Source organism: Thunnus maccoyii, chromosome 19 (assembly GCF_910596095.1).
Source record: "Thunnus maccoyii chromosome 19, fThuMac1.1, whole genome shotgun sequence".
Lineage (NCBI taxonomy): Eukaryota > Metazoa > Chordata > Actinopteri > Scombriformes > Scombridae > Thunnus > Thunnus maccoyii.
In genome coordinates, this window is record NC_056551.1 from 1,564,798 (window position 1) to 1,577,549 (window position 12,752).

The 12,752-nt window shown below is 36.7% G+C and overlaps 1 protein-coding gene across 1 annotated transcript in view; it reads left to right on the plus strand.

The window, feature by feature from the left end:
- Positions 1–12,752, plus strand: part of LOC121885148 (LIM/homeobox protein LMX-1.2-like) — a 69,349-nt gene that overhangs the window by 119 nt on the left and 56,478 nt on the right. The window contains exon 2 of the mRNA XM_042394332.1: positions 1,493–1,679. Within this exon, the coding sequence (XP_042250266.1) occupies positions 1,493–1,679 (187 nt within the window). The remainder of the gene's footprint in view (positions 1–1,492; positions 1,680–12,752) is intronic.

Genomic DNA, 12,752 nt, shown 5'->3' on the forward strand with positions numbered 1-12,752 from the left:
TTTCTTTGTGCGGGCTAGAGCTGGAATATAATCAGGTTTATGATCAGTCAACATCAGAATTGGACGCTTTGGCAGGTTTTTGGAGGGTGTGAACTTCATTTCAAAACCTCCTTTGTTTCTGGCTGTTTCTCCTTTTGGTAGCCTGTTAATTTGTCATTTTAATGGCGGAAGGTAATTCGGCGAAGCCAGTTCAGAACATATATATATATTTATTATTTATTCATTTCATATAATCTTACATCATTGCTGCTCTATTATTTTCTAGTATTCTAATGTTGAATTTATGCAATTTGTTTTTCTAAAAATCGAGTTCAGGTGAGAAACTGCTTCGGAGGAAAGTGTTGAGTTGGAGAGTTCTGCTGCAACTCCATCAGAAAACTTAGAATTAAAACATGAACCTGTTTTATGTTATAATCTAATCTTGTATCGCATCAATTCTTCATCAGTTTCACTGATTGTGCAGCTTCCTCATCATTTTATCATATGCTTTTTATTTTTTTAAATTCTTTTTATATCGGCCTAAATGCTTCTGTTGTAGTGTTCGTGTAGACTGTAGTTTAAAATTCCAACTAAATTCTTTTTACACACATTTTTTTTATACTTTCAACTGCATCACACATGACCTGTATGTCAATTCAAAAGGCTTCCACGCGAGATTTTCAAAGTGTAAATTAATGCTTGGTCCTATATGAAAATATACTTAATGTGTGATGTCACCATGGTGACTGTTGATAGACCACTTCTATTGATTGAGCGGCTATTAGATGACGCTGATCATGACAGAAAGACTACAGTGTGGGTGCACATTTGTTACAGCATTGCATTTGCTTTTTTTTTTTTTTTTTTTTACCGTATTTACACTGAAGAAATAATGAAAGAGAGAGTAAATATCAGTCAGTACAACCAGGTATTATTTGTTTTATGTATTTATTCATATGACACATATAAGAGACAAAAGACAAGAGAACACGAGGGACAAATGAAACCCTCAATAGGTTCTTGGCAGAATATTTTTCTTTATATTGAACATGACAGATGACTGATTCAAAACAAAACAAAACAAAACATCTTTGGTATCTGGAGTCACAGTTTTGGTTTTATTTATTGGTTCTCACTGTATTAACAAGTAATATATTAAATTCAGTGGCAACTTTTCTCTCCAGATATAATTCACTGTTCTAAATGTGAAGCGTTGGTAGGCACTTCCTACCCAATGAGAGAGAGAAAAATATTGTCAGTTATAAAACAGAAATATTGTTTGTCTCTATCATAATCCTGAGAATCAAACACAGTGCTCGTCACTGCCTCACTGCGTCTTTACGATTCTAGTTTTTGGTGGTAAATTGTGCAGTGATGACTTGTATCATATTATTCCTGAGTTACAGTAACGCTGACTCCTTCCTCTCACCTGCCATCTGCTTTTATATCAACTGTACCGCAACAGTTGAACGACGCAGTGCGTTTGATATAGTTTCCCCCTCCTCTCCGTCAGGCGGTGACTCTCCCCAGCAGGCCGTGTGTGAGGGCTGCACGCGGATCATCTCAGACCGCTTCCTGATGCGGGTCAACGATGCGTCCTGGCACGAGGAGTGCCTGCAGTGCGCCGCGTGCCAGCAGCCGCTCACGGCCACCTGCTTCTGCAGAGACTCCAAACTGTACTGCAAGACTGACTACCAACAGTAAGATCCTCCCTTTCTTTCAACCAGAGGCTCAGCGCAGCGGGCCTTCATGTCGGCTTGTAAAATTAATAAATAAATAAATAAATAAAACAGAAAAAGATTTTGCAAACATTTGAGCCATATGCAACATGTAAAGGGTAGTCTTATTCAAAAAAACATATTTCAAGTTTAGTAAATGACCAAAACAATTTTAGTCTCATATTCAGACATTTGTTTTTGACAGCGATCAAACAACTGGAAAAAAACTTGATGTGTTAATAAAATGACTTGAAGATTATTGAAATCAGAATTCAGGGAAACTAGGCCCTAAAAAATGACTTGAAGGTGTCATTAATTTGTTGTTAATGCTACTGGCCTGATGGTGATGAAAATAAAAGCAATCATGGCTTTTTTGTGGATATTGTTTCTTTTTGACCTCAGACTACCTGGATGAAATATTAATATAGTTTTTTCCTATTTCAAATGTAAATGTTTAAATATATGACAATTTCCATAACTTTTATATTTTTAACTTACTATTTTGTATTGTTAATATAAATTATAAGTCAAATTATATCGGTTGAAAAAATACTTGTTTTAAATATTTCCTTTTTTATTTATAGAAAATAGACGTGAATTTCATCCTTTTAATAATTGAATAATTATATAACCAATCAACTTTTGAATGTATTAGTTAATAAAAGGCTTAGTATTCATGGAATGGTATATTATTAATAAAAGATAAACATGTACTGTAGTGCATTGATATGAATTATATGCTTTGGTTGAGGAGATATTGAAAATCTGGTTTTCAAAATAATTTGTTAAATATGAAAATGACACAAGACTGAAATCTAATCCTGAAGAAGATGCGTGTGATCGCTGATGACTGATGATGTTCAGGTGACTTTTTAATTATAAAAACTGAACTTGATGTGTTGGTTGAGTTACAGATGCAAGTGAGTGAATGGGGTGTTTCAAAATAAATTTACATCCGGCTTTCATGCATAATGGTGTATAACTCAAACTATACATGTCATCAAAATGATGACATCAACAGTACTGACAGTACATAAATATGGACGTGTCTCCACTTCCTGCTGCTATGCAAAAGCGAAGCCAGAATATCTCCTTTCTGAGAGCTGCTATCTTGCTTGTGTGACATCATTTGGAGCAGGAGTCTGTGCAGTAGAGTTGGGCGGTGGGATGACTGCCCGCTGGGATACGCCCCTTCAGCCGTCTCGCCACCTAATGGAGGTTTGAGAGTGGTTGTCACAGCTGTCAATCATGAGGTCACACCCCCTTTTTTATATCATCAAATAACTAATTAAAAAAATTAGAAAAACGAGCACTTCCCACATTGTTGGGAAATATTGATTTGACGCGTTCCATCCGCTGACATGGAGGGGGGCGGGGCTTATGAGCCATACTGCAGCCAGCCAACAGGGGGCGATCGAGATTTTTTGGCTTCACTTTTGTGGCGCTGTCATGACTCCATATTTATATACAGTCAATGGTCTACAGTTGATTGGTGTGCAGTATTTTGATATTTGAATGGCGTTTTTACTGTATACAGCTGTGTTATGATACAAAAGGACTGAGTGAGATCATCATTATCAATAAGAAAAGTCATAGCACCCATCTAAGAATGATTCCTGATTTGACATATGTATTGTTTTGTTGGCAATAAGGAGATCGTGTTTCTCAGGATAGTTTTCATCAAATATGCAAATGTATGCAAACCTTGTGAAGACACAAAAAATTACACTCTGTTCAACAGTATTTGTGTGTTTTTGAGTTATAGGTGAGCAAAAAAGAAAAAGACAATATGAGTGTAGATATAGAAATCACACCAGCTGAAAGTCTTAACAGGGGGCTGTTTAATGTGTTGGATGTGGTTCTGGTTTAACAGTCCTGTGTTGATATGAGCAGTGTTTTTGGTGTGTGTGTGTGTGGGGGGGGGGGGGGGGGGGGAGTCTTGCTGTTGGGTGGTCTTGCCTGTTGTCTTCAGGTTTTTTTCCAGACAGCCTGGGCAGTGTGCTGACAGCAGGCCGTCTGACTGTCAGTCTCATCGCTCTGCTGGGTTTCTCTGTGAGCCTGTCAGCTTATCTTAAAGAGCTTTTGTCCAGTCGTGGAGCTTTAAACAGCTTTAAACACTGAAGCCATTGCATCAGTGTCACTGCTGCATGCTGTAGTTTTGGTCACCAACAGCAGAGAACATGTATCTTCAATAACATTACACTGCAGAGAAAACCCAGCCTACATTTTCAGATAACAGACAATAGTGAATTTCAAAGCACCAAAACCTTTTCAGTTTGAAGTTGCAGTAGTTTTTAAAAAAAATACCATCTAAAAACATTTAACTGTTACATATAAATTGGGGGAAATATTTAAATTAAAGTTGTAACAGGATTAAGATTACAACCTGGAAAATTCATACATTTGTCCTTTTTTAGGATTCCATTGATAGTACCCATAAGTCATAAAAGCAAGAAATGCACATTAAATAAAATACAATTAACAATTACAATATAACATAAAAGGCAGCTCTAAAAGTGTTGCTCTGCTTGCCAACATCTTGTCTCATCTGGTTTTAGTCTCGCTCAGGGAACGACTAACAAATACCTACCAGAGGAGCAAATTCCATAAAAGGTGATATATTTAATGTTTATATTATTTAATATTTAAATCTATTTTAAAACATACAGGTAACATATGATGTCATTCTGACCCAGCTGGAGTTTGGTTTTGAGTCTGATATAAATATAAGGAATGTCTATAATCTAAATGGGATATGATGACAGTTTCCAAGTGCTTTGCAGATAGAGAAGATGAGGATTTTTTTGAAATGTTGAGAAAGTGCAGGAAGCAATGATTTCACAGTGTTGATTAAAACTAAGCTTGTTATCAAAAATGACACAGAGGGTTCACCATGGGCATAATGTGAAATATGAATTTACACAGAAATCTGCTTTAATTATAGTGAAGCATGGGAAAGGAACTTCAGTATGTATGGCAAACAATACAAATAAATCATGAGATTTGTTTGCCAGTGTTGTGGTGGGGTGATGCACTTACTGGTTTACATGAAGGCTTTTATTAGGAGTTTCAAACAAGGAAGAGTATCAATTTCATATGCACAGACAAAGCTGTGTTTTAAAGTAATTCTCCAATTGTTAATACTGGAACATGCCTCTTAAACGGCGCAGTGTATGGTCAGAGGAGGATCTCATTTGGATGATCATTAATTACTCTCCAGTATGGGAAATGTGTGTTGTATGAAAACATTCTTCATGTGGACAGAGTTGTAGAGATGATGTAGATTTGTGGAAACTAATGGTGTCTGGCTGCTCACTGGAATGTAGATGACAGTAGTTGAATACTGAAATACAAATACAGATGGATGTAATGTTTATTATGAAGGAAAAACCCAACAGACAGCTAAAATGCTACCATTTGAATTTCTGGATGTGGACTTATTTTACACCATTTTCATAATGCTCTTTTTAGATTCTTTGCTGTGGATTTTACCTCATCCTTAAAATGCCCCAAATCTAATCTTCAATGTGTATTTTTTAATTTGAAATGTAAAATTTCAATGAAAGAAAAAAGACCCTACAGTCTGGTTAAAATAAAAAATAGTTGCTTTGTATATTCATTTATACAAGAAAGCAAACATATCTCTTTCACAGCCATTTGGAGAACCTCTGGGTAGCACACATGAACTGAGGCTGTAAAATAAACTACAAGGAAAGCATGAAGGATAATGTTGTGCAATTTAAACAGTCTCTGTAATATTAGACTGATATGAGAAAAATAGCCATTGTTGAGATATAACAGAAAATATCATATAAATATGTCATCTAGTGTAACACTAACTTTTTTAAATACATGTAAAGCACTTTGAAATTGCCTTAAGTGTATGAATTGTACTATATAAATAAACTTACCTTGTAATAAAGTGATAGCGTATAAAATAACAAAAACACTTAATGAGCACTTTATTAGGAACACCTGTGCAATCTAACACAATCAAAATCAAAAACTCTGCCATAAATTCTATATTTACAAAGTTTATACATTTTCAGTTTTTGTTGACATTTTCAGAAAAATGATAATTCTACTTTATGTTTATTATTGAGGGCGTAGTGGGTGGTGGTGGTGTACTGCAGTGCATTTAAAAGTGTTACTAATATTTTGTCCACCCCATTAACATATATTAGGGGTAAAAATATTAAGAACACTTTTTATGGTAGAATTTATGGCAGAGCTGTTGGATTGGATTGCATTAGATTGCACAGGTGTACCTAATTAAGTGCTCGCTGAGTGCATCATAAGTGAATATAAAATCATTGGAGTGTCATATAAAATAATTATTAAATACAAGATTTTATATATAATTATTGTTTCTCATGCAAGATGAAATGGAACTTAAATAAACCACTTTATGAATGAAACACAATAAGTAAGCCACTCTGAAGGTGTAGGAGAGAAGTGCTGAGACAGTACTGTTTGCTCTGCTAATAATACTCACTATATGGAATAAATCTCTAATATAAGAGTCAGGTTCTTTCTATCAGCTTCAGCTCTGAATGACTGCGTGTGCCAGTGTAAGGTGAGAAGCAGAAACACAGAGAGCTATGACGCTCACTTCAAAGTGTGAGGGTTTGACAGAGATCAACGGAGGTCATGTCTTCCTGTATTTTTTTCTTCAGTTTTTATATACATTTCCATTTTTCACACATAGATTCTATGGATGACAGGTGTTTAATATTATAAAAGATGTGTGTACAACTTAAAATGCGTTCTCAGCTCAGTTTCAAAACTGAGGAAAAAAAAATTGTGAAACCCCCAACACACACACACACATCACACTTCTCACTACCCCTGCTGAGTCTCTTGACCTCGATATACTTCAGGTCCTGGTTATACACCACGGGCCTCCACTCAAACACAAACAGCCACAGGAAATTCATTAATAAACACCATCTGTAGAAGTCAGTTGCTAAAGAAACCTTAACTATAGTGGTGGCAGATGAGAAAACGCTATGAACCATTTTCACAACAGTAATTTGTATGAATTTTGGAAGGCATTGACAAACAGTGTCGTCTTGCTGGTAGCGGCACCAGATTAGATGATGCTCGTGTCATTTTGTCAGGCCATGACAAACGATGTGGTTTGTAGTATAGTTCAGAGGACTTGTTGACACCTCAGCCTGCTTCCCACTCATATTTTATACAATTACAACTGTGATTCATTACCTGTTACAGATGCTTCACAGGAGGACTTATAGAGGAGTTGACAAATACAAATGTGCTTATTTCTACTTACAACCGCATTACAGTGAGTTATAAACAATTTATTAATTGTATATATACTTCTTATAAATGTTAAACAGGGTTTTTTTTTGCATTATCATACCTGTGTGTGTGCTGCAGTCTGTGTTGTGCTGCATGATGTAGGCTTTCTGGACATTGACTACTGGGGCATCGTCTTATTAAATGTTGTTTTTAATCAAGTGCAGCTCAGGAGCAGCTTCACAGATACTGATGGGAGGATTTCTCCCAGGCCTCTGTGTTTTATACAGTAGCTTAAACGTTTCCCCTCCTCTTCCTTAGCTATTCAGGGAGAAAAATACTTATTTATCAGCAATAAAAGAGAGTAGTCAGAGGTTAAATCAAAGCTCGTCAGTCCTCACAGACTCTGTTTGAGGGGAGGTCAACTCTACCCCTCTGTAGCTTGTAGGTTTATGGGGATATTTTTACAACCTGGAAAGAAAAAAAAATATATCAAAAAATATTTTACAAGGAGCCTCAAAGCGCTGACAAACACAGTTACATTTACTGACTATATAGTGTGTGGACATTTATTAAAAGGTCGCTTCAGATCGTATTTATTTTACATATTCACAAGTCCCCTTTAATGTCTCAGTAAAACTGTCTCACTGTGTGTTCAGTACTTCACCACACAATATGCAAAGTATTTCATGAAGAACTAACCTCTTGTCTTTGGACCCATAGTTTGCTTACTCGTATCTGGCTGAATAGTTGATAAAGTCACACAGTGGCTTCTTCCTCATCACTCTCGTGTGAGGAGATGATGCCAACATGTTGCAAAGTGCTACTAGGTTCTTTGGACACCCTTTTATAAGTAGACACATGCTGATGTCTGTGGAGAATGTATCAGGGCTGTTTTGACCTGTAAAACACATCAGCTCATCATGCAGTGGAAAGCATAATGAGGAATAATTGAGCCTATTAGACTTGGCATAAAAGATATATATGTTAGTGTTTAAACAGAAATTGACATCAGTTGCTTATTTGTGTGAGTTATGTTATGCATGAAGTTGAATATCTGTATTATAAGTTGGAGTGAATGTTCTGGTGTTTCTATATGTTTATTATTGTCAACAAGTTTGTGAAAAGACCAAAAGCATCAATGTGTTAATCTGTCTTTTTTTTTTTTTTTTTAAGGGTAATTCATTTCCTAACTCAAACAGGAGGAAATATTGCATTTTCTGGGGACTATTTTCAGTGGTGCATGAATCCACATTTGGTTTTGAACTGCCTGGGAAATAGAGGGCGCTGTTGTATAGAGAATAGTGTTGTCCATGTACAGATGAATTGTACCGTTTCTAACATTTTCTCCTAAGTTATTTATAAAAATTGTGAATAAATGTGGTCCTAGTATAGAACCCTGCGGCACACCTTTTGTTAAAACTCATAAAGCTGGACTGATAGCCATCAGCTACGACAGCTTGTGTTCTACCACTGAGATAATTTGCAAACCACTTGATTTTTCATCAAATCAAAGTAGATTTCAAAAGAATTTGATGATTGACAGTATCGACAGTTTCTTCTACTGGGGGTGCGCCCGAAGCCAAATACGTTATTTGGCAAAGCACAAATAGTGGTTTTTTACAAACATTCATTTCATACAAATATTTAATTTTTTTTTTGTTTTCGGGAAGAAAAAAAAACCACGTCAAATACTAGTGTGCTCGTCGGTTACATCACTATCTCACTTTCTCTCTCCTCTGCTCCGCTGTTACGTCTATCAGCAGGTCTCAACGAGGGGTGTCACATCCACCTGCTACATGACGCACATTTCCTCATTTGGACATCACTCCCAGACACTTTAACACTTTAATATCTTAAAATTAAAAGCTTAACAAAAACAAAAACTGTATTTTTACATCTATTTCCACTTTTATTAAAATACAAATACAAATATAAATAATTTTGCTGCCACAACAAATATAGATACAAATACTGGGCTCTCTGCACATCCCTATCTTCTACATACTTTTTCATTCATAACAATATAGTGTCTCACGAGGCCATGCATATCAATTATTTAAAGAAGAATAACTTTCCTTTGTGTTTTGGGAACTGCTGCTCACATTATTCTAGTGATGTTACTTATGAAGCTGGATAATTAGTTTAGGCAGTAGAGTCTCCCAGGAGAACGGGACCTACTGTATGTTGGGCTTATTTACTGGGGTGAAAACGAGGCTAAAACAGGTGCTAAAAGATGCACAAACAAATCTCATCAGTGTAAACCTTCCACACAGAAAATGTCTCTATGCCCCTTCCCTCCATGAGCTCTCTTTGGCTTTATCTGCGTCAAAATGCATGAAGAAGACACTTAAACTTCCAACATCCAACAAATACAGAGAACAACAGGACAAATCTGTGTTGTTTTTTCCTCATGTGAATGCTGTGTTTCAAGCGCAGCAGGTGAGGAGAGAGAAAGAGAGAGAGTGAGGAGAGGGAAACAGAAAGCCTGTGAATGAGATAAATGACTGACCAATCAGTGGTCTGCAGTGTTTTCATGTCACCTTTTAGTATCAGCTCAGTTCAAGAAAAGTTTTTACACATGGCATGCTCTAAAAAGAGAAAACTAGACAGCAAAAACAGAGCTTTTAATCAAAAATGGACAGACTCTTATGCTACTTCCCACAGGCAGATCAAAGCCAGTATATCTCATATAAGCACAAATCTTTTGAGCACATATACCCACTCATATGATCCAAACTGAAGCTGCAGAAAATAAACAGCCCAATATGATCCAGCCCGATATGATCCATCCTCTTTATTTTACGATCCACTTTTTTTCAAAAGCTGTTATGTATCTTATTTTTAAATGCAGCCCTTATTATACTTGAAATGAGAAAAGATTCATTTACAGTACTTAACATCTGTGTATAATAGAATGTTAGTTTCTTTCATGTTGTTCACATCAACTGTATTAATTTTTCTACGTGTTGAAGTAGTGGCCAGAGGCCAAGCAATCAGCCTGTTCTGAACAGGCACATTTTGAAAAGGTGCTGCACTAGTTATCTCTAATTACAGAGGAGAATCCCAGGAATCTCAGCAGCTCAGGTCAGGTATTCACAGATACTGATTTGTTATGCTATTAGTGATGACTTTAAAATTTGCTCTGAACATTGTGGAGAATTTAAGATCAATAATAGATTTCTGTATGCAACAATAACTGTTTTCACATCTTGCTCCTTTGGGAAAGTATTGTCTTTAGAACCATAGAACCATAGTATATTGTAATAATTGTGCTCGTACCTCTGTGTAAGCCATCCATTTTTCATTTTTAAACAAGGAGGTATGTGGGATGTGTCATTGTAAAAATGAGCAGGTTTGTTTTATTAGAAACCAGAGGACCTGGTGTGTTGAGCATAAATCACAGCGGAGACCCCTGCAGGTGAGGATCTAGGAGTAATCCTGGACCTGAGCACAGCAGGCCATCCAAGACTCTAAATATGCTCCATCCCCCTGAGAGTAGGGGGCAAAGAAAAGAGAAGGGGGGTGTACAATGTCAACCCAAAGAAACAACACAGGAACCAGCGGGAGCTCCTTAAAGCACTGTTCTGTTTGGATACCACAGCTGATCAACGGCCGAGCTCAGCACTAGAAAAACAAGCCTTCATGAAAACTTTGCAGATTGAGTTTCATCGCCTCTCCAGACTCATGCCCCGGCAGCCGCAGGTTGTCCTCCTCCCACAGTCTCCAACATCATCTAACTACAATGATTTATGCTACTGGTCCTCTGACCCCATCTTGACTTCAAAAAGAGGCAACATGAAACAGTCGGAGGACGTGGAGTACAAGGAGCTGTGGAGGGAGAGTTTTCAGCCTGCAGTAGTCAGAATACAGCTACTGTCTGAAGAAAACCTCAGGCCTACAAAAGTCTGCTTACTGACATTTATACTACCCATATACATATGTAGAGGTTCAGCTGCCAACAAAATACACTAAATAATATTTTAACCATGTACCTAGATTAATTAAAACATAAAACATGATTTTTAATTTAAACTAAAGTCAAAATCAAAGTCTAAATTAAAGCTGTTCAGCTGTTAATGATCCAGGTGGAAATAGAGCAGGAGGTTTTAGCAGTTGGGAAATACATGTCAGGGTTCCATTTGGCCATATTGTACGATTGTTATTTATAAACTGGTGTGTGTGTGTGTGCATGTGTGTGTGTGTGCGTGTGTGTGTGCTGATAAAATTTGCTTTTATGACAGACCCCAACTTCAGCTCCTCAGAACTGTTTATTGTGAAGTCTTGCTTGGTGTCAGGCTTCAATATCTGATCATGAGGTAAAAATAACTTGTGTGGAAAATCTGTCATGCTTCATTCTGTACTGCACAGCAAACGCAGAAGGGTGAAAACTGATGAAACGTTATTAAGGATGAACCTGCAGAATGTTTGAATATCAAACTTGAAACTATCTATACCTTCCTATTTTACACTGTGTCAAATCTGCATCATAAAGTCCTGCTGCTTTGATGGCTAGCAATTCTAGTTGGCACTATACAGACTATGATACTAAAGAAAAAGTCTGAATCTAATGATTATGAATATGATCTCAAGTCATAAGGAGTGACTTCTAAATGGATTTGTGGACGTTTATCCTCGATTGACATTCAAGGCACTACTGTAAAGAGTAAAACAAACTGATTGTAGTGTGTTTGTGTGATGTCCTCATCTTTCTGTTTGATTGTGTTATGACTGAGAAGAAGTGGTTTGACATTTTTAACAAATTGTGCAAATCAGTTGACAGAGATTAGAGATCTAAAAAAATGTATTTGTATTTGGTCGCTAAAAGACAGATGTGTTGTTGAGTTTTTGTATCACAGGTGTGACCAAAATTTACAGTTGACATGGTTGAATATTACATACTAACTTTACTGTGTTCATAAAGGACTGTAAAGGTTGTAGTTGAGTTGTACAGAGCTTTGCTAGTGTCAGTATTATACAAAATACTGAAAAAATCCATGAAATCTTGTATCTCATATATTGACCATCAGATAAGACGTACAAAAAAGAGAAAATGACTACAGAAATAAATACATTTCAAAAATCAAACATGAAGTTGAATAATAAAAAGCAAAAATTAGAAATGTACATTGGATAAATTAATGTAGCCCCATAACAATAAAAACTAAAACACAAAAGATATGGCGCACTTTTCTAGCTTTAAAGGTTGGAATACAGGACACTGCTGGACACTGCACAGAGCAAAAGATACACATGATAACAATCTTCCTTTACATACAGTCAGCTTCCTGTTGTTTTATTACACAAGGTTAGGTGTTGGAGTCATTTAGGAAGTGAAATGTGTTTCTTCCCACTGACCTCAGAACAGCTTGGCATTCCTCTACCACACTGGGACAGACTCTAAAAGTTGAGAGAGCTACAAATCATGAAGGGGCCGCAGGCAGTCTTTGATGCATGCTCGTCATTCTGAGAGGATGATAACGAAGCTGCATTTGGCCATTCAGGATATGCTGTCAATCATGGGTTAATACCAATCATAGCTGTTTGAACACTGCTGAGTAAGTATTTGAGAAACTGTCAGGACCTTCTACATGGCAGAATGTGTGGATGATCTGCTGTAGTGGGCCTTAATGTTTAGTTTATGCAACAACTCATGCTGTCTGAGATTTAAACTCCATCTCTACACCTGGTGTAAACATGTGATCTGTATCTGGATAATTATGCAAATTATGTTGGTGGAAAGAACATTTAACTAAGGGGAGAGGTTTGACCCTGTGCTGTGATCTTCCAGGCAGC